Source organism: Poecilia mexicana, unplaced genomic scaffold (genome assembly GCF_051168715.1).
Source record: "Poecilia mexicana isolate PSO_F unplaced genomic scaffold, ASM5116871v1 scaffold_12, whole genome shotgun sequence".
Classification (NCBI taxonomy): Eukaryota; Metazoa; Chordata; class Actinopteri; order Cyprinodontiformes; family Poeciliidae; genus Poecilia; species Poecilia mexicana.
Window position 1 is genome coordinate 23,624,703 of NW_028263381.1, and position 20,235 is coordinate 23,644,937.

Sequence of the window (20,235 nt, forward strand, 5' to 3'; positions counted from 1 at the left end):
CTGTTCGCAGCTTTTACTCGTCTCTGCGTAATCAGGAGGAATATCTGATTAGTGTGGAGGAAATCTCCCAGGTGACATTTTGAAAAAAGGAACCTATCAGGAAAAAACAATGAAGTCTTTTCAGCGGCTCGGCAAAAACGTTGTTGTGTCAGTTAAACAGAGATAAGGCGCGACAGGTGCAGCCGCAGGAGGCGAACAAAAACACGAGGCTGGAGCGCAAACTCCAAGCTACGGTGGCCCAGTAGGGTCATTATACAGAGAGAAGACAAAAGAGGAATACATTTCTGAGAAAAAAAAAAATCTGAAATTCTGAGATGAAGCTCAGAAATTTTCTAGAAAAACGTGGTAATTTCAGGTTTTTTCTAGAAAATTCTGAGACTAATCTCAGAATTTCAGCGTTTTTTCTCAGAAATGTTTAACTTTCAGGGGTTTTTTCTTTTAATCGTTTTACTCTTCAAACTTGGAAATTTCTGAGATTAATCTCAGAATTTCTGAGTCTTTTTATCGAAGAAATTTGAGTTCTCAAACTTGGATATTTACGAGTATTTTTTATATAGAAAATGGCTGAGCTTAATCTGAGAATGTTTTTAGCTTTTTTCTCAGAATTTTTGAGATTTTTGCTCCTTTTTTTCTATCTGCCTTGATCCAAACCTGTCTTGGTAAAACTCACATAAATAAGTAAGCAGAGAGTGCAGGCTGGATGTGAAGGATATGGCCACTCTGTTATTCGCTTTGCATACTTCCTGATGAGGTTGTCCTCACGGAAGATGAACAGGGAGCGGTTGACCGTGAGGCAGTTCTGTTTGACGGGGTTCGGGTTGTAAATGGCCATGGTTCGGGCTCTCTGGGCCATGGACTGCTTGTACATCCTCTGCCCACCGCCGCCGCCGCCCCGGGCGCCCCCTCTCCCGGCGCCCGGGGCGCCTCTCCCTCCGCCGCCCGCGCTCCCTCCATAGCGGGTGGGTAGATCGTCTGCGAAGCGAGCCATTCTGGAAACGCACAAGAGGGGAAATCCGAGCTGGTGTCAGTGGGAGTGAAGGGGAGACGCTTCATCCAAAAACCGGAGACAGACACGGGAAAAATGGGCGGCTTCACTGCGAACCACCTGATCCCGATCCTTTCCATTTACTCATCCTCTGGGAAACCTGCGGGGGGGAAAAAATCCAACTTTCATTGAGGCTGTGGAGGAAAACCCGCTGAGTCTGCCTCAGCCCAGAATCCAGGCAGCATCGCCTCCGGAACACCAGTTGAAGCGTCCAACATCGGCGCCAAACGGGAAACTCCGTCCTGCTCCCAGAAAGGTGAGGAGGAAACGGGAAAAGGAATAAAAATCCCAGCAGCAGCAGCAGCAGCAGCGGAGGTCCGGCGGTTCCTGCTTGATTCGCTCTGGATGGAAACGCGACTCCTCCGAGGAGCGTCAGGACGCGCGCATGTGGCCAGGCGGGAGCGCGCACACGCTGAAACATAATGAAGTTTGGAGGAAAACAAACACGATGGAGGATTAGAGTTAAACTAAGGAAGTAAAAATTTATAAAAATACGGGAAGAAATTCAGAAAATTGAGAGGATAATGTCTGAACAAAATAAACAGATAATAAAACAACTGGAGTGTCGAAATACTGACTTTATTCTCGAATTATTTCAACTATATTCTAGAATAATTTCGACTTTATTCTCGTGATGGATGAAAAATAATCAGGAAAGAATTTTGATGTTTAAACAAAGAAAATATCCCATCATTAGTTTTAAACCTTAAACTTTTATTCTTCATAAAAAAAATCTACAAAACCAAAACCTTTTCACTTTTAGTTTTAATCACTTCACTGCTTTAATTTAGTCAAAGTAGCTTTGAATAAACAAAAAAAAATCTTAAAATTCGGTTCAAAGTAAATTGCAATGATTTTATCATTTAATATGAAGTGATTTTAATTAATGCTAAAAGAAACAAAATTGTTTATTTTTTTCCTATCACAATAATACACATGTGTGATGAATTAGTTCTACTCACAGTACAAACCTAAAAAAGCAAAGTAAACACCAGAAATACGAAGTGATTCCTCTTTAGCTGGAGATAAATAATATATTCCACCACTTTTCTATGAATAAATAACGAATATCTGGAGTTCTGCTGATGATTAGGGTGACATCTGGTGGTTAGTTTGCAGTACTGCAACGCAAAAGCTGCATCAAGCTCTTGGACAAGCTCGTTTTTACTAGGGCTGAAACGATTAATCGGATTAGTCATGATTAATCAATTATTGAAATAATTGTCAACTAATTTTATAATTGATTAGTCGTTAACTAGATCATACAGACTCCAAAAATAAGGCCATTTGGGATAAAAACAACAACAACAACAACATATTCAGAGCAGTAATTAAGCCAAAACTGTACAAAAATATAAACATTTTGCATTTAAGATATTTTTAAAAATCACCTTTGAATGTAAATATGTTTTAGCCAAAACTCCTGACGTTGTGTCGTCTTATCTTCATTGGTTCAAAGTTCATAATAGGAATGCTGTCAGATTGCTATTTAGGAAATGAAATGTTTTTCTTACTTAGAAAGGGAATTTAATAATTAATTTATTTGCATCTTTTAATGCATTTTTAATATTGTATGAAAAAAGTGATATGTAGTTTTATGAAAAGTCTGTAGAATGTGCCTTTCCCCCCTCAACTGATTAATCGATTAATCGTTAGAATAATTGTTAGAATAATCAATGAATCTGTCTCTAAATGTTCCGGTTGGTAAGGAAAGCTTTAATAATCCCACTTCATATTATTTTAAAGGTTTTGGATGTGATTGTCACACCTTTGTGTGAGCGGGGAGTTGTTCAGGGTGTCGTGCCTCCACACCGCCCGGCGGACACCGTCCCCTGCTGCCCCGCCGCTCACTCCATCCAAGGTTAAAGTTGTGTCGCATTCCCGGACGGGTTCTTCATGGACGGCTCTCCATGACGCCTCTAGAGGCTCCGCAGTGAAAGTGTCTGGCTCCTCAGCGGGGGTCGGGTTCGCTGCGACCCGTTTGGGAGTCCTCCTGTCAGGGGACTGGACCCAGCTGTCCTCGTACTCCGCCCCCAGCGTCAGCATCCGCCACGACCCGAACGTGGCTGCGCGGACCGCTGCGGGAAGAAATTTAACATTTTAAGAAGACATTTTTATGGCAAGCCATTAGTGTCAAAAAATTATAAAGTGCTGCAACTCACAATTATTTTAATAATGGATAAATCCATCAATTATTCGGTCGGTTAATCGATTAATCGGATAAAAATGGCACAGATTCTGCAGATTTTTCATTTAACCACATAAATGAAGCTATAAAATCACATATAGTCACTTTTATGCAATATTATACATACATTAAAATACGAAAACAATTAATTCAATTGTATTTCAAAGTAAGATGAACATTTTATTGCTTATAATTCTGTCAGTTAATCAATTAATTTAAAAATAATTATCACATTCTACAATTTTTTTCATTTAACCACTTAAAACTTTTTTATACAATATTATAAACACATTAAAAGATGCAAATAAACAAATAATTTAATTAATTTTAAAAGGTATCTTTTTTATATCTTAAATGCAAAGTATTCATATTTTTTAAACAGTTATGGCTTAATTACTGCTCTGAATATCTTGTTTTTTTTCCATCAAACTGCCTTTTTTGAGTCTGTATAATAATTAATCAATTGCTAAATTAGTTAACGATTATTTCAATAATTGATTTTCAAGGTAAGTTTCCAAACTTTGGACATAAAAACAACACAAATGTACAAAGAACACAGTTTCAATTTATTATTGTAAGACATAATTTATTAATATAATTAATAAAGTTTTTTTTCAATTACCTTATTCTTTCAAAAGGAATAAAGTAACTAAACTGTAACAAAATGTTATGTTTTGAAACATCTTTCTTACAAAATCTCCCAATCTCAATAACTTTGATGTATAAAATAAAAACCATATTTCAATAAAATAGATCAATAAGTCATTAGGAATAATAAATATTCCAAAATAAAAATAATAAAACGTTTTTGGTATTTTCTTAGGGTGGAACCAGGCAAATAGAAATAATTTTGGTAATTCTGACCAAACACAGAGAGAAAAATTAAGTTTGATTAAACTTCAGAGTGAGAATTTTTTTTGTCTGTTTATCTCCTTATTTCTAAATAATGTTTTCCAAATTTAGTTTTTAATCAGATGTTAGATTAAACTTTATTACGAAACCCTGCAGCTTGAATACTGAGAACTTTCAAGAACTTCCCAAACCTTGAAAGCACAAACAGAAATTCCAGGACTTTAAAGGATTTCCAGCACCTGAATAAAGTCATTGATGTTGAATTTTGCTGTAATAAAGTGACATATTTAAGAGTTTTCGCCAAATTAACAACTTAAAGAAGAAAAATCAAGATGGCGGAGTTTTTGTTTCTATGTTGCCATTTCTACAAAATAAGAAAATTTCCTTCTGAGTTGGTAAATTTTTGGCAGGAATCTGCCGCGGACGTACCGTAAACCAGCGTGGATCGCCGCTCGGCCCATCTGGACGTGTGGGGAACCGACCTCCGCATCTCTGCGGCCCAGCGGGGAGTCTCAGGTGGTTTATGCGGGTTTTCTTAATGCAAAGCGCAGAAACTTTCCGTTTTTCCCCGCCCCGGAATGCGGAAAGCCGGCTTCCTGTCGAGGCGCTGATTATCGGACTCGCCATCTTTTCTGCTTTGGGAAACTTTCCTCCGGTTCGGGTCGTGTTCGGTCCGGAAGGGAGCAATCAGCGCGTCGTTTAAACTGAAAAGCCCCGCAGATTGCCGCTTCCTGCAGCTTCCTCCTCCTGGCTGTCCCAGACAACAGATATTTTATCAAACTGGAACTTAAATGGATGAAAAAACAACAAACGTTTATATATTCTGCTCTGCAGTTAAATGGTTCGCTCGGATGGGGGCGCTGCGGAGAGAGGGCGCCAAAATAAAGGAGACCACAATCATTATTTCTTGTTCTGATATTCTGTTTTAACAGCTGGTCGTAACTTTTCATGCCTGTCACTGATTCTCAATTTATGAGGAGGGTGAAGCTGCTCTCCTCAGCATGATGCTGCCACCACCATGTTTCACCATGACAATGTAGTTTTCTAAGGTTTTAATTTTCATCAACGCAAAACTGCAGCCAGGAATTTTTTTGTTGATTTTTTAAAAAGTTTTTCCATAAAGACAAAATAATTTGAGTTCATGATAATCAACAGATTATTCCACCTGAGCTGGAAACTCTGCAGCTCCTCCAGAGATACAGCAGCCTGTTGGCTGGCAGGTCAGCTGAGCGAGGAAGGAAGGAGGGAGGTAAGGAAAGAGAGGAAAACATGCACTCTAAAAAGAAAATAGTTGAACCAATTTAATTTAATTGCTTCTATAGGTAACAAGCAATTCAATTAAATTTATCCAACTTAATTTATTAAGTTTAACCAATTCAATATATTATAATCATCCAACTCAATTTGTTCATTTTTTTTTTTACAAATTTATTAAGTATGTTTAAGATAACAGTTTTAAGTCAGTCTTACTCAAATCATTTAGTTTACTTCAAAAAATGGTAAATTATGTTGGAAGAATTTAGTGAATTGAGTTGGATGATCATAAACTGAGTTGGTCAGACGTAGGAAACGAAACTGGCATTGAACTGAATTGTTTTAAGTAAAGTCAAAGTGAAAAGTTCCTTTAGGTTAAAGATTTGTAAGTTTTGAGTTAAATGAACACAAAAAAGTAAGTTGTAAGCAAAATAATTAAGTGAAATTAATGTAAATAAGTCCATAAGATGAACTGCAGCCCAAAAACACGTTTTAGAGTGAATATGGGAGGACAGAAAAGGACAGATTACAAAAAAGGAAAGAAAAGGAAAAACAAGGAAAAAATAAGGAAGGAAGACAAGAAAATAGAAAGAAATAAAAGAATGAAGGAAAGAATGATTGATGGAAATAGAGAAGAAAGAAGGAAGAAAAAAGTAAGGAATGAAGGAATGAAACAAGAGAAGGAACAAGAAAAAGGAAAAGAGAAAGAAGAAAAATAAGAAGGAAGCAAAAGGAGAAAGGAAACTAGAAAGGAAGGAGGAAAAGAAATAACAGAAGAAAAGAAAGAAGGAACAACTGAGAAATAAAAAGAAGAAAAATTAAGGAGACAAGAGAAGGAATTAAAGAAATGAAGAAAAACAAGAAGGAAAGAAACAAGGAAGAAAGGATTAAATGAAAAAAGAAGGAAGACAAAAATGATGGAAAGAAGAAAGAAAGAAAAAACAGAAGGGACAAAAGGAAAAAGGAAACAAGGAAGGAAAGGAATAAAAACAAAATAAGGAATGTAGAAAACAAGGAATAGAAGGAAGGAAAGAGGGAGAAACTGAAAGAAATCTATTAAAAAAGGAAGAGAAGAAGTGATGATGGAAAGAACAAAGAAAAACAACAAAAAGAAATAAGGAAGGAAGAAAGGAAATGAGGAAGGAAGGCAAAAATGATGGAAAGAAAGAAGGAAATATGTTTACATCGGTGGAGAAGGAGGGATGAGAAAAAGCAATAAAAGACGAGAAAGAAGGACCTGGCAGAACCTGGAATCCGATTCCAAACTTTTCCAGGCTGCATGGAATCATCCTTGACTTCCTGCAAACTAAACCTTCAAAATAAAAGTCCATAAATCGTTTTAACCAACATGGAGACTATTTTTTGTTGTTTTGTTTCCATGGAGTGAAGAATCAATCAATCAATCAATCAATCATTGATAATAAATTTATTGAAAAAGATACAACCAATCAGACGGATGGTTCACAGTCCAGAAATATGTAACAAGTTAATGGAAGTGCAATTTATCCGACATTTTCCCAATTTATTCAACTTTGCACAAAAGACTTCTGTGAAGAAAAAAATAAAAATAAAAAAATGATGACCGGAAATTAAAATCTGACTATGATTAGAAAACGGGATAAAATTAAACGTTAAAAAAAAGTAAAAACATTCTCTTATTTTACAAACTATGTTCACTTGGATAATAAAAATGAGAACGAACATAAAAACCTGTCAGCACCAGTTTCCTGTGGGTTCTGCTCTGTCTTCTTTTAAAATGACTAAATATATTCCTCAGCCGCTCCGGAAAATATTAGTTTAAAAATAAAAAAAAGTAAAATTTATGTTTGGAAACTAAACTGAGCTCATGGAGAAGCTTCGAGTTTTCAGCTTTTCAACGAGGCGAGAACGAAGAAACGGGAATCAATAATCGTCTGAGTGTCGCTGGAATGATTCGATACGGCGGAGAACGAAGGCGACAAGAAAAAAAAACTACAGTAGAAAGTCAGAGTTTTATCAGAATGAAGTCAAAACGTTGAGAGAATGAAATCAGGCATACGATAAAATTACGAATAAAGTCGTAATATTACAAGAATAAAGTCAGATTTGTTCTTGAGAATAAAGTCATGAGATTAAAATCATAATTTTACAGGATTAAAGTTGTAGGTTTACAAGAAAAATGTAAAACTATGAAAAAAAGTCAATACAAGAATAAAAGTGTGATATTACAAGAGTAAAGTCAAAATATTTCAACTTTATTCTTGTAAAACTACGTTTTTTCCTTGTATTATTTTTACTTTATTCTTGTAATATTATGATTTAATTCTTTTAAGTCTTTTTGTAATTTTATACATTTATTTATTTTCTTTTTGTGGCCTTAATACTCCGTCGTAGTTCATGGTTGTCACACCTTAAAAAAAAAAGGAAAAAACAGAAATAGTTCCCAGATTTCTCAGTCACAATAATTCAGAATATTAAAACAAAAAAACAAACAAAAGTACAGTTTTTCCTTCCAGCAAACGTTCTGCTGCAGCACAGAGTGTTTTGTTGTCCCTCTTCGTTTCCACATGACACATGATGAAGTCGAGAATCGGGTCCAGGGTTCGGTTTGTGCATCTGGAGCTCAAAGTTTTTCAGTTTGTAGAAGAACAGTCCCTGGCAACGGCGGAGATACAGTACGATTCGCTCAGAAGCCCAGCGCGGCCTCTAGGAGGCGCCGCTGGAAGAGCTGGTGTCGGGCAGCGCGCTGGGCTGCTGCTGGTCCTCGGGCGTTGTCGCCATGGCAACCGACGAGTACTTACACTTGGAGGAGCCGCATTCGCAGCTGAACAGCTTGGCCTTGACTTCCCAGAAGTGGTCGCCGTAGTTAAACCTGGAAAACAGCAGAAGAAGAAAACAGATCAGGAGAAACGGAGCAGAGCGGGACCCGCCAGGCGGCAGGAAGCAGGACGACAAGATGGCGGACGACAGGGGAGCGAACACAGGAAGGACGCAAACTCCAAAATAAAATGTAAACAAATGCATTTTGTGACAAAAAAAGAAGAAGCTAAAAACTAACAAAAAAAAAAAAATACTGCAGACAAAACAGTGCAAACAAAAAATGCTGCAACTGTAAAAAATAGAAATGCTGCAAACAGACAAAAATCTGCAAACAAAAAATGTCACAGCAGCTGAAAAAAAATTCAGCAGAAAATAAATACATGCCAAGAGTATTTAAAACTGATTTATTATTTGCTTGAATTTATCCGAAATGTTACAGCAGCAGAAAATAATGATGCAATTACTGATAAAACAACGCAAACAAAAAATGCTGCAGAAAATAAGTGAATAAAATAGATATCTGCCAGGTGTATTTAAAATGTATTTATGAGGCGCCTTAATTTATCCCACGACAGACAAAATGCTGCGACTGCAGACAAAAATCTGCCAAAAAATGCAGCACCTTCACAATAAAACGCTCCAAAATTCATTTATCTTGAATTAGCATTGCTTAAAAATTTATTCAAAATTAACAAATTAGTTGGTTAATTTTGTAAAATAAAATATTGCAAACAAAATTGTGACAACTTTGGAAAAAATTGCTGCAGAATTAATTTATTTTTGAATAATTATTGTTTAACTTTTTAATTTATTTTTATTTTATTGTGTTTTAATTATTTAATTCGTTTATTTTTAATTATTGCTGAACTTTTAAAAATCTGTTTACTTTTATTTTATTTATTTAATTCATGATTTTCAAATTATTTATTTTTTACTTATTAATTTTCCTCCATTTTTACATTTATTCATTTTAATTATTTCACTTTTAATTTTCTGGCCGTTTCAACAGAAATGACCCTGGTTTGTGTCTTGAAGCTCCACTAAAGCGACTCGGCTGCTTCGTCATCAGAACCGACGGTTTTATGGATTAAAAGTTAAATTCTGACAGGAAGTAGTTTTGTTCTCCAGGCAGCAGATTTACCCGAGCTCTTCCCCGGCCTTGACGTTCTCGCTGGCGAAGAAGGCGATGTGTGGGAACCGCAGGTCCTGGTGTGTGGTGAAAACCCGACAGGCGAACAGGTTGGGCTCACACATGTGGTTCAGGAAGCGGCTGATGTTGCCATAGAAACGGGCATCGATGCAGTACTGATCTTCAGGCTGGAAATAAAAACACAGAAAGGCTTTGAAGGAGGAGAAACACGCAGCGGCTTTCAGAGGCACGTTTCACTCAGGTTTAATGTAATTTAACTGGATTTAATGCGATAAATGGAGAATAATCATGAATTTAAAATGGATTTTCTTGTTAGATTCACCTTATCATCCAGGCTGAACAGGTAAGCATCGTTCTGTCTCGTATCGGCTTCACCTTCAGAGATGATCTCACCAACGTACCTGTTGGAAATCAGAGGAAGAAACGTTCTGCAGTTAAATAAAGAAAAATAACATCATCAACTATTATTATTATTATTATTTAGGAAGGAAGGAAACAAAAACTAAAGAAGTTCAGGGTCGTTATTTAACCACATTAACTCGTGTTTTATCTTCAACAAAATCGCTCATAATCCATATATTTGAAATACAGATTAAATTTTTAATCGATTATTAAAATAATTGTCAACTAATTTACTAATATATTAATTGTTACTTGGAGTATAAAAACTAAAAATATATATTCAAAACAGTAGTTAAGCCAAAACTGTACAAAAATATACATAATTTGCATTTAGGATAAAAACACATTTGTTTGTAAATATTTTTTAGCCAAAACTCGTTGAGTTGTATCGTTTTAGCTTCACCTGGTCCACATCCAGAAAGTTTTGGATTTTAGGCAACAAAAATGTTTATTTTATTAAACAAAAAGGAGTTGAATTATTTATTTACATACAGTTTTAATGTAGTTCTAATGTTGTATAAAAAGGCTTAAGAGGTTAAATGAAAAATATGTAGAATAGGTAATTTTTTAAACGATTAATCAATTAATTGTCAAAATTATTGATTGACTAATCGATTATTAAATTAATCACTAGTTGCAGCTCTAATTTGATGACTTAGATCAGACATTTTTAAGTCTCTATGCTCCAGTTAACGACTAGTCCATTACTAAATTAGTTAATTAATTAATTGATTAATTCAGTTAATCGTTTCAGCTCTACATCAAAAGCAATGTTACCAAATACTGAGGACATGTGTGCTAACTTCTGATCCTGAAGACATTTATGGATAAATTAATACGTCATTTAGCAACAGAAGTAGTTTTCACAATTATAACACATAAAACAAGATAAATTATTGACTTTGATATTCATGAGGCTGGAAAAAATCCCGATATCAGGTAGTAAAGTGCAGCTTTAATGAAATGAATTATTAGTTTATTTGCGTCTTTTATGCTTTTCTAATTTTGCCCAAAAATGCTTCAATAGTTAAATGAAAAATCTGCAGAATGTCGTTTCTTTTACCCGATTGATCAATTAATCGTCACAATAACTGCTCAATTAGTCAAGTACTAGACTAATAGTCAGCTCTAATTTGGAAAGTGAAGCTGGTGTTTTTAAGACTCAAGAAGCTCCCAGTGTTCCCAGTTTCTTTAAATTATTAATTCACGGTGAAACAAAATCACACAGTTGGGATCTGATTCCAGTGAGATGTAACTTCATCTCCACCTAGTGGCCTGCTTGTGTCAGTGCAGCTGTAAGTTTTTACCACATCCAACATTTTTATGTTGCATCAAACTCACTCGCACACAAAGCTCCCCTGTGGAATATCCTGCAGAGTTCGGACTCCCCAGCCTTTATTACCGGTTCTGAAAACCTGGAGTCTGACCCTACAGAGTTAAAAACATTTAAATCACAACAGTTCCTCTCTTCCTGAAAATCAAAACAACTTTACGAGGATTTTATCCGAGCACGTTGGGACTCTGGCGTTACCTGAGCCCGTTTTGTACGACGCGGTTCTTGCAGGTCCTCCAGCAGGAACACGCGTGGTTGCACTCAAAGATCAGTGGCGGCTCCTCACGACAAAACTCAGGCAGCAGGCAGCCGCTCTGCTCACCCAGAGACACAGGAGAGGAAGAAATGAAGCTGGTGATGTGCATCACTGTAAAAAAAACTTTGAAAACTCAACTAATTTAACGTTTTTCTGCCAAGCAACCTGTTTGTGTCTGCTAAGATGGTCTAAATCAGAAGTTTTTCAGGTTTTCTGAAGGTTACTAAGGGCATCAATGAGAGGAATTAACACACATAGGCTATTAGCATTAGCACTGGCTAGGCTAGACTAGGGTTATCATTGGCTAGGCTAGCATTAGCTCTGAATAGGTTAACAACAAGCAAGTCTAGGCTTGTGGCCCACTGGATTGATTACTGCATCTTCTGCCCATTAGCATAGTTAGGCTGGTGTTAGCATTGACTAGCCAACATCAGCCTTGGGTAGGCTAACAGTTAGCATGCCGAGTCAGGTCATGCACTGAATTGCCACTGCATCTTCTGTCCATTAGCACAAATACATGGGCATTAGCATTACATTGTTAGCATTAGCCTTGGATAGGGATGAATCCTCACTGGATAAAGCTAACAGCTAGCATGTCTAGCCGTGTCACCCACTGGATCGTCTACTTTCTGTGCTCTGCTGTCCGTTAGCACAGATACTCTGAGGTTAGCATTCAATAGGCTAGCTCTAGTCTTTATCAAGAAAGAAAACTGTGCTTTCATAAAGACACCACATCTGTCAGTGACATACTGAGACACAAAGTCCCTAAAACTCGGCTGAGTGAAGAACTTTACTGGTCTGGTCCAATAGAACCTCTGGGATGAACCAGACCAGAGACGGCAAGCAGCCAAAGTCCAAACAGAAAGTTTAAAACGCCCGGCTGTCCCGATCAGAACCACTTTAAGGGATTCTTGCTGCTTGAAGGAAACCTGACAGAAACGAGAGTTTTTCCAGAACATGCTTGTCCTCACCTTGTCGTACCAGCGGCGCAGACTCAGCTGTCCACACATGCAAATACTAGTAGAACAGTCTTCTTTACAAACACAGTACTGCGAGGAGAAACAGACACAAACATCAGTTAGTAACTCTGCTGAACTCTTTATTTACTCTGAAACACCAGAAGACCGTAAACCACCTGCAGGTGTGTGATGTTCCGGTCGATGTTCATGGGGGACGTGACGCAGTTTTCTGTGATGTATTTGTAGTCGTCTGGGATCGGCTCGCTGTCCACAGAGTTCACACAGGGAATGGAAACTTGCTCCTGGCCTAAAGATATGTCACTGCGGACAGAAACACACCATGTTTCCTCTCTGAAAGCTGATTTTTCTGTCTTACTGGTGAGCGAACGGCATCAGAACCCAACCTGTGAAGCAGTTTCTCTTCGGTCCGCCTGAGCCGGCCGTTTTTGGCGTCCCTCTCCCTCTTGTGGGCATGCAAGGCGCCCCAGGCCTTGGAGTTGTGGCTGCAGCAGTCCGGAGGAGTCTCTCCCTCGCGGTTCTTCAGAAACACATTAGCTCCTCGAGACAAGAACAGTCTGAGGAGACAAACACCGATTTCACACAACCGCCCTGCTCTGCAGCTGCTTTTAAAACTACAGAGATGGATTTTTGCTTTCGGTTTGAAACGATTAATTGGATTAATCATGATTAATCATCAGTAAACATAATTGTTTTTGGTTTTAAACAAAAAGGACCTCCACATTCTATCTTCGTTTTGAGACAGTTGAGTTTCTGTGGAATATGAAAAATGATTTGCAGCTAAAAACATGAAAGGCAGCAGGGCTGCAACGATTAATCATGATTAATCAATTATTGAAATAATGCTTTACTAATTTAGTAACTGGGGTAAACAGACTCAAAAAAGGTAGTTTGGTGAAAAAAACATATTCAGAACAGTAATTAAGTCAAACCTGTACAAAAAATAAATATATTTTGCAATTAAAATAAAAACAGCTTTTCATGAAAATATGTTTTAGCCAAATCTCCTCAAGTGACATCCCTCATTGATTTATTAACTATTAGAACTCCTTTTCCTAAAATTTCCACAACCTTGTGATTCAAACCCCGTCCAGAGGAGAAATCAGTGATTTGAGATTAGAGTTTAAATGATTAATCGATGATTAATCGATGATTGAAATAATCGTCAACTGATTCAATAATCAATTAATCATTAATGTGAGTGTACAGACTCGAAAAAAGTCCATTTGGCGAAAAAAAAACACATTCAGAGCAATATTTCAGCCAAAAATATACAAAAATATATACATTCTCCATTTAAGATAAAGAAAAACCTTTGTTTGTAAAAACGTTTCTGATAAAACGCCCAGTTTTGGCAAAACCCAACTTCACCCAGTTCCAATTCACTAAATCGTTATCTGCAGCATTATTTTGTGTCGTCGCTTACTTGACGCAGTCCAGGCGGTTTTCCCGCGCGGCGATGTGCAGAGGAGAGTCTCCGTGGACGTTGACGGCTTGGAGGTCACACTGGGCGTTCAGGAGAACCTCGGAGATTTCCACGCTGCCGGAAAACGCCGCCCAGTGAAGGCAGATGTTTTTCTCCTGGAAAAAAGAGCAAAGAAAATGTTTGTGTAGTTTCCGTGTGAACACAAAGTAAAACCAGAACCGGCCCGGACCGACCTTATCCCTGATGCTGATGTCGGCGCCTTTGGACAGAAGCAGCTTCACCTGGTCCACATGTTTGTACTCTGTGGCCCAGATCATGGCTGTCCAACCGCCGTCATCCTGCAGGAACAGGAAGTAACCCCAGATTAGACCCGTTCCTGGAAGGAAAGCCTGATTTCTTCATCTCTAGCCATCAGTCAGAGAATTAATCCTTCATGCAGGGAAAATACTCGATTAGGAACTTTGAAATTTCCAACAAAAAATGGTTCAGTTGAAGGAACAGAGCTGGAAGATTTTACTAAAATCTGCAAACAAAAACGTGTTTTAATATTCCTGCTAATCCAGAATCCAGTTTTCAAGATTATTTGTTTCTCAGATTATTTTTAAAGCAAATAGAAACATCAGTAAAATTAATGGGTTGAGTTTCTGCAGCCGAGAGGCTATAAAAGAGGAAACCTGGAAAACGACAGACTGGAAGGAAAGAAGGGAGATGGATTAAAAACGATCTGAATACTAGAAAGACAAAGATAAACGACTGAAAGGGCTGGATGGACGACAGAAAGATGATAAATAGGAAAAAAATTGATGGGTGAATGGATGAATGAACAGATGGATGGACAAAAAGATGGTTAGAAAAGCCAATGGATGGATGAACGACAGAATAAACGGATGGATGGATAAACAAACGGATGGAGGATTATAAAAGACAGACGGATGGATAAACAAACTGACCTTTAACTAGGTGACCTGTCTCTTTAAATAGGTGACGTGTCTCTTTAACTAGGTGACCTGTCTCTTTAACTAGGTGACCTGTCTCTTTAAATAGGTGACCTGTCTCTTTAACTAGGTGACCTGTCTCTTTAACTAGGTGACCTGTCTCTTTAACTAGGTGACCTGTCTCTTTAACTAGGTGACCTGTCTCTTTAAATAGGTGACCTGTCTCTTTAAATAGGTGACCTGTCTCTTTAAATAGGTGACCTGTCTCTTTAACTAGGTGACCTGTCTCTTTAAATAGGTGACCTGTCTCTTTAAATAGGTGACCTGTCTCTTTAAATAGGTGACCTGTCTCTTTAACTAGGTGACCTGTCTCTTTAACTAGGTGACCTGTCTCTTTAAATAGTGACCTGTCTCTTTAAATAGTGACCTGTCTCTTTAAATAGTGACCTGTCTCTTTAAATAGTGACCTGTCTCTTTAAATAGTGACCTGTCTCTTTAAATAGGTGACCTGTCTCTTTAAATAGTGACCTGTCTCTTTAAATAGGTGACCTGTCTCTTTAAATAGTAACCTGTCTCTTTAAATAGGTGACGTGTCTCTTTAAATAGGTGACCTGTCTCTTTAAATAGGTGACCTGTCTCTTTAAATAGGTGACCTGTCTCTTTAAATAGGGACCTGTCTCTTTAAATAGGTGACCTGTCTCTTTAAATAGGTGACCTGTCTCTTTAAATAGGTGACCTGTCTCTTTAAATAGGTGACCTGTCTCTTTAAATAGGTGACGTGTCTCTTTAAATAGGTGACCTGTCTCTTTAAATAGGTGACCTGTCTCTTTAAATAGGTGACGTGTCTCTTTAAATAGGTGACCTGTCTCTTTAAATAGGGACCTGTCTCTTTAAATAGGGACCTGTCTCTTTAAATAGGTGGCCCTCCCTCCATGTTTCCATGCTGGTCTGCAGACTGGAGCTGCTCTCACCTGACAGTTGACGTCCACCAGCCCGGTGGTCAGAAGGTGCTCCACCACGTTGTAATGACCAGACTTGGCCGCTAGGTGGAGACATGTGAACCCTTCAACATCCTGTGAGGAGCAGAAACCCGGTTCAGACCCAAACGTTTCCCTGAATGCTGGATGTTCTGGTGGCGGACCCACCTTGTGCATGGCGCTGGCTCCGGCCCGCAGCAGGTACAGCACCACCTCCATGTGGTTGTTCTCGCACGCCTCCATCAGCGGCGTCCGCTGGTCTTCGTCGCACATGTCCAGGTTCGCTCCGGCCTGAACACGAGCCGCACCGGGACACAATCAGAACCAGAACCGGGCTTTGGATCGCCCACCGAGAGCGGAGAGTTTACCCCACCTGAACCAGCATGTGGCAGATGTCGGCGTAGCCTCCCTCAGCGGCGGCGTGGAGTGGCGTGCGTTTGTTCTGGGAGTCCATCTTGAAGTTTGGGTCGGTACCATCCACTAAAAACCAACAACATGCCGGTCAAATTCCTGACAGAACATGGAGCCACACAGAGTAATCCTGAATGAAACAAGTTTTCTGCTCATTTTTAAAACCTCTCCTTGCAGTTCCTTATGTTGATGAATCATTCAGGCTTGAAAAGTCGCAAATTTACAGAAGGAACCAGAAAATTCAGCAAAAGAAATATTAGAAAATTTATTTTTTAAAATTCTGCCAAAACTGCTAAACTTTTTCACCACATTTTGTCTTTTCACAGCCACAAACTTTAATGGATTTTATTGAGAATCTATGAGACAGACCAACAAAAATCCCCAAACAAAAAAACTGAGCGTCGCTGGTATAATGCCAGAATTCTGAGATTAAAATCAGAATTCTAAAATTAAAAAAAGAATTCAGAGAAAAAAATAGACAAAATTCTGAGAAAAAGTTTGGAATTCTGAGGTTAATATCGGAATTCTAAGAAAAATAAATTTGAGAAAAAAAATTAAAGTCAGAATTCTGAGAAACAAGTAAAATCTCAGATTAAAATCTGGATTCTAAAGTTAAAACCAGAATTCTGTGAAAAGTGTCAGAATTCTGAGATCAATAAATAATCAGACAGAACAGAACCAGAACCAGAACCAGACTCCTTCAGAGCGCTGAGTGAAGCTCTACCTACCCAGCATGAGCACCACCTTCTTCAGCTCTCCCTGTTTGGCCGACAGGAACAGCTGTTTGGGGTGAAATCGCAGCTTCTTGGGTCTGACAAGAGAAGAAGAAACGGGTCTCAGGTCACGGTGTCTCTGCGGCGTCGGCAGAAGAAGAGCGGCTTACTTCTCCGTATCCAGGGCGACCAGGACACTCTCCAGAGTTTCTTTAGTTGTTCCTAACGGCAGCATAGGTGGCGCTATCGTTCCGATTCCAGGCTGCAAAGTCGCCTGGCGGGATGACCCCGGGACGGCCGGGTCATCGGGGTCCAGAGTGGGATGGACGGACAGCGAGCTGTCGGCTCGGCCGCTGACTTCAGCCACAGGAGACAAACAGGAAGAGCTGCAGAAGGAAACAATCCTCACTGGTTAGCTTAGCTTTGTTAGCATTAATAACTTATCTTTGATAGGTGCTTTGTTAGCTTAATGTCATTAGCTTAGCTTTGTTAGCATTAATAACTTATCTTTGATAGGTGCTTTGTTAGCTTAATGTCATTAGCTTAGCTTTGTTAGCTTAATTTTATTAGCTTAGCTTTATTGACTTCGCTTTGTAGGCTTAGCTTCGATAACATAGCTTTGCAACTGTTAGCTTAGCCTAGTTAACTTCACATTGTTAGCTCATCTTCTTTAGCTTAGCAAGCCTAACTTTGTTAGCTTATCTCTGTTAGATTAGCTGCATTAGCTTATCTCTGTTAGCTTAGCTTTGGCCCCTAGAACAATGGTGTCCAGCTGAACTCTGACCTGCCGGTCGTTGTGTCTGCTCGGCCCTCTGGAGCCCCCGGTGTCGCCGGGCCCTTGGCCTGCGCCGGAGGAACGGTGGAGGTGGTGTCGGCCTTGGCGATGGTGACCTCCTTGGCCTTGGCGGCCTCCTCCCCGCAGTGCGGACAGAAGCTCTGACCCTTCAGCATCGAGGCGCACGCCCGGTGGAAACGGTGGGAGATGCTGACGTCCGGCTGGCACTCCATGAACGTCCCCTGCTCCAAAGAACAACAAAAAAGAAAAAAAAAAAACACAAATAATGAATAATCCCAGTCCCTTCCAGTCCTTCCCAGTCCTTCCAGTCCCTCCCAGTCCCTCCCAGTCCCCCTGAACTCACGGCTCTGCAGAAGAAGCCGCAGCCGGGGCAGCACTGGTGCTTCACCATGCCGCTGCGGTGATCCTCGCACAGAACCAGCAGCTGGACCGAGTTGGACGGACGCATCATCTCATGCTTCAGGACGGCGCCCTGGCAGCGGGTCAGCTGGCCGTCCACGCTCTCCGTCGCCATGCACTTCCTGTCCGCCAGGATCAGGATCTCGCGGCTCTTCGGCGTCTCCATGCGGCAGCTGCAGAGCGGCAGCTCCTGCGCCTCCTCGATGGCCGACCCGGAAGGTTCTGGACACCATCAGAACAGAACTATTAAAAAAAAATCCAACTTTTGCAGCCGCCATCGCTGCTTCCTGCATTAAAAAAAACACAGAATTCTTCAGGGATAAACGGCTAATTCTCATTTCTGTCAGTTAGTGTGTTAAATCAGTGGCTCATGGGGAACAGTGCCCCCTCTGCTGGCTGAGAGAGGGATGACACTTTCTTACTGGATCCTGGTTCTGATGGAGGAGACCCAAAAACACTTTTAAAAGGTCATTAATGCAAAGATAGAGTACACGTAAACGACAAGGGAGGAAGGAAGGAGGGACAATTCAAAAAGAAAGACAAGAAACAGAAGATACAAGGATAGATAACGAAGGTAGGAAACAAGGAGGAAAAGAAGTGCACAAGAATAAAAGGGAAAAAGAAGGAAAGAAAAGGGTTGAAGGAAGGATGGACATTAAGGACGGTAGGAAGGGAAGGACACATGAGGAAATGAAGGAGACAAAGAAGGAAGGATCCAACATTTAGCATCTTCAGTTCCACGAAGCTCCTGGAGTTGATTTGGACTCCTGCCGGTTCTGAACTCACCGTTGCTGTGTGACGACTTGCTGAGGTCGATGCACTCGGACGGGAGGATCTCCGTGTACTCCTGACCCGACGTCTGCGGCAGAACATCCGTCTCCGGTTCTAAGCAAACAGTCGACAGTAAGACACAGAACCGGCGACCGAGCTTCAACCAGCGAGTGGCGTGAGTGTCGACCGATCACCTCTGGCGCCCATCCTTCGTTTCCTCTTCCTGGACGGTCTGAGCCAGGCGCCGTCTGCTTTGGACTTCTTCTTCAGCTTCTTCTTCAGGCTGGACTCGAAGCTCTGAGGCGGGCAGGTCGGACTCGGTCAAGAGATCATTCCAGAAACACAGAACCCGACAGAGTATTATCTGTTACCCTGAGGAATCGGAGGAACAACCTACCAAATCCGACTCCGTGCCCTCCTCCTCCTCTCCCTCGTCTTCTTCGGAGTCTTCGGACTCGTGCTCATCCTTCACCTCCTACAAGAAAAGGTAAAACAGACTTCCTGAACATCAACTGAAGCTTCAACTACATCTGATCCAAACTTCATCCAAACTCCCCAATACAGGAGAAAGCTGTCTCATCCAACTGGACTTGGCCGATCGGAAGTCGGGACAAGTCTTCCTCCGATCAGCAGACTCTTGAAAAGCTGCAGTTTGCGTCTTGTATGTTTTGCAAGCAGTGATGATTTTCTGTTAACCAATCAATGGACACCAGTAGTTCCACCCTAACCGTGTCATTGTCCTATGGACCTACAACTTCAGGGGCCAGGAATGGCGTGGCAGGTGTTTGCACTGCCTACTGGACTCTCACAAGGCAGGAGGGGTTAAACCCAAACACCTAACATGGTATCACACTCGTACAAAGACAAACGTGACGCAAGCAGTGGTGTTTTCCTGTCCACCAATCAATGGACAGTGTTGTGTGACGGCATCAGCTCTGCCCTAAGTGTACCGTTGTCCATTGGACCTACAACTGGACAGGCATGTCTTCCTCTCCCACCTGATCAGCAGACTCAGAGGTTTCTTGAACAGCTGGAAGCGTTTGCTCTGCAGGCTGCCGTCGCATCTCCTCTTCAGACTCCATGTCCTCCGACTCGTCTTCCTCGGACGCGTTCACCACCTTCTCCCCGTTCACGGTGGCCGCCTCCCTCTTCTGGAAGCCAGGAGATTTATTCACGAGTATTTAAAGCTTAGTAGAGAATAAGTAACAGTAATATCAGAAATACATTAAAAGACACGAACAAACCAATAATCTAATTCATTGTTTGAATGAGAAAATAAACATTTTATTCCTTTAGTGAAAACTAAATAATGTGAAGAGCTCAACTCTTTCTGCTTGACTTGGCATCAAGGTGCTCCATAGGAGATTTTTTGAACCAGGTAAAGTTAAAACTGGCACTTGTTGATTTTGCGGTACAGGATATTTACAGACATTGAAGTTTTATTTTATTTTAAATCCAAAATGTAAAGGTTTCTGTACATTTTTAGCTTACCTGCTGTTGTGTTTTTTTTCACCTACTGGTCCTTTCAGACCATTAATGATTAATCAATTA

General features: G+C 40.0%; 2 protein-coding genes across 4 annotated transcripts in view; both read right to left on the reverse strand.

Annotated features, from left to right (window-relative positions):
* Positions 1-1,603: 1,603 nt before the first annotated feature.
* LOC148156174 (uncharacterized) lies at positions 1,604-4,881 on the reverse strand. Its single transcript, XM_088011116.1, has 2 exons — positions 4,515-4,881; positions 1,604-3,123 (listed from the first exon to the last, which is right to left on the reverse strand). The coding sequence occupies exons 1-2, from the start codon at positions 4,573-4,575 to the stop codon at positions 2,786-2,788; spliced, it is 399 nt and encodes a 132-aa protein (XP_087867242.1). The 5' UTR covers positions 4,576-4,881; the 3' UTR covers positions 1,604-2,785.
* Positions 4,882-6,750: 1,869 nt separating this feature from the next.
* LOC106920575 (histone-lysine N-methyltransferase EHMT1-like) overlaps positions 6,751-20,235 on the reverse strand; it is a 32,613-nt gene continuing 19,128 nt past the window's right edge. For 2 of the 3 annotated variants that reach the window (XM_088011118.1, XM_088011119.1), the window contains exons 6-26: positions 19,683-19,835; positions 19,082-19,156; positions 18,879-18,981; positions 18,700-18,798; positions 17,858-18,135; positions 17,503-17,735; positions 16,889-17,104; positions 16,734-16,816; positions 15,968-16,074; positions 15,763-15,885; positions 15,589-15,690; positions 13,916-14,020; positions 13,683-13,837; positions 12,643-12,813; positions 12,415-12,559; positions 12,251-12,328; positions 11,222-11,337; positions 11,032-11,118; positions 9,611-9,689; positions 9,280-9,455; positions 6,751-8,190 (exon numbers count right to left, since the gene is read on the reverse strand). In XM_088011118.1, the coding sequence (XP_087867244.1) occupies positions 8,025-8,190; positions 9,280-9,455; positions 9,611-9,689; positions 11,032-11,118; positions 11,222-11,337; positions 12,251-12,328; positions 12,415-12,559; positions 12,643-12,813; positions 13,683-13,837; positions 13,916-14,020; positions 15,589-15,690; positions 15,763-15,885; positions 15,968-16,074; positions 16,734-16,816; positions 16,889-17,104; positions 17,503-17,735; positions 17,858-18,135; positions 18,700-18,798; positions 18,879-18,981; positions 19,082-19,156; positions 19,683-19,835 (2,850 nt within the window). In that variant the 3' untranslated portion in view covers positions 6,751-8,024. Of the gene's footprint in view, positions 8,191-9,279; positions 9,456-9,610; positions 9,690-11,031; positions 11,119-11,221; positions 11,338-12,250; positions 12,329-12,414; positions 12,560-12,642; positions 12,814-13,682; positions 13,838-13,915; positions 14,021-15,588; positions 15,691-15,762; positions 15,886-15,967; positions 16,075-16,733; positions 16,817-16,888; positions 17,105-17,502; positions 17,736-17,857; positions 18,136-18,699; positions 18,799-18,878; positions 18,982-19,081; positions 19,160-19,682; positions 19,836-20,235 lie in introns of all 3 variants that reach the window. The other variant, XM_014991683.2, reaches the window with a different exon arrangement.

What these genes read in the sequence shown, in the direction of transcription:
- LOC148156174 (XM_088011116.1), bottom strand. Translation starts at nt 4,575, where the DNA reads ATGCGGAGGTCGGTTCCCCACACGTCCAGATGGGCCGAGCGGCGATCC. An exon ending in GCGATCCACGCTGGTTTACG is followed by an intron (nt 3,124 to 4,514) that starts GTACGTCCGCGG and finishes TTCTTCCCGCAG; the next exon opens with CGGTCCGCGCAGCCACGTTC.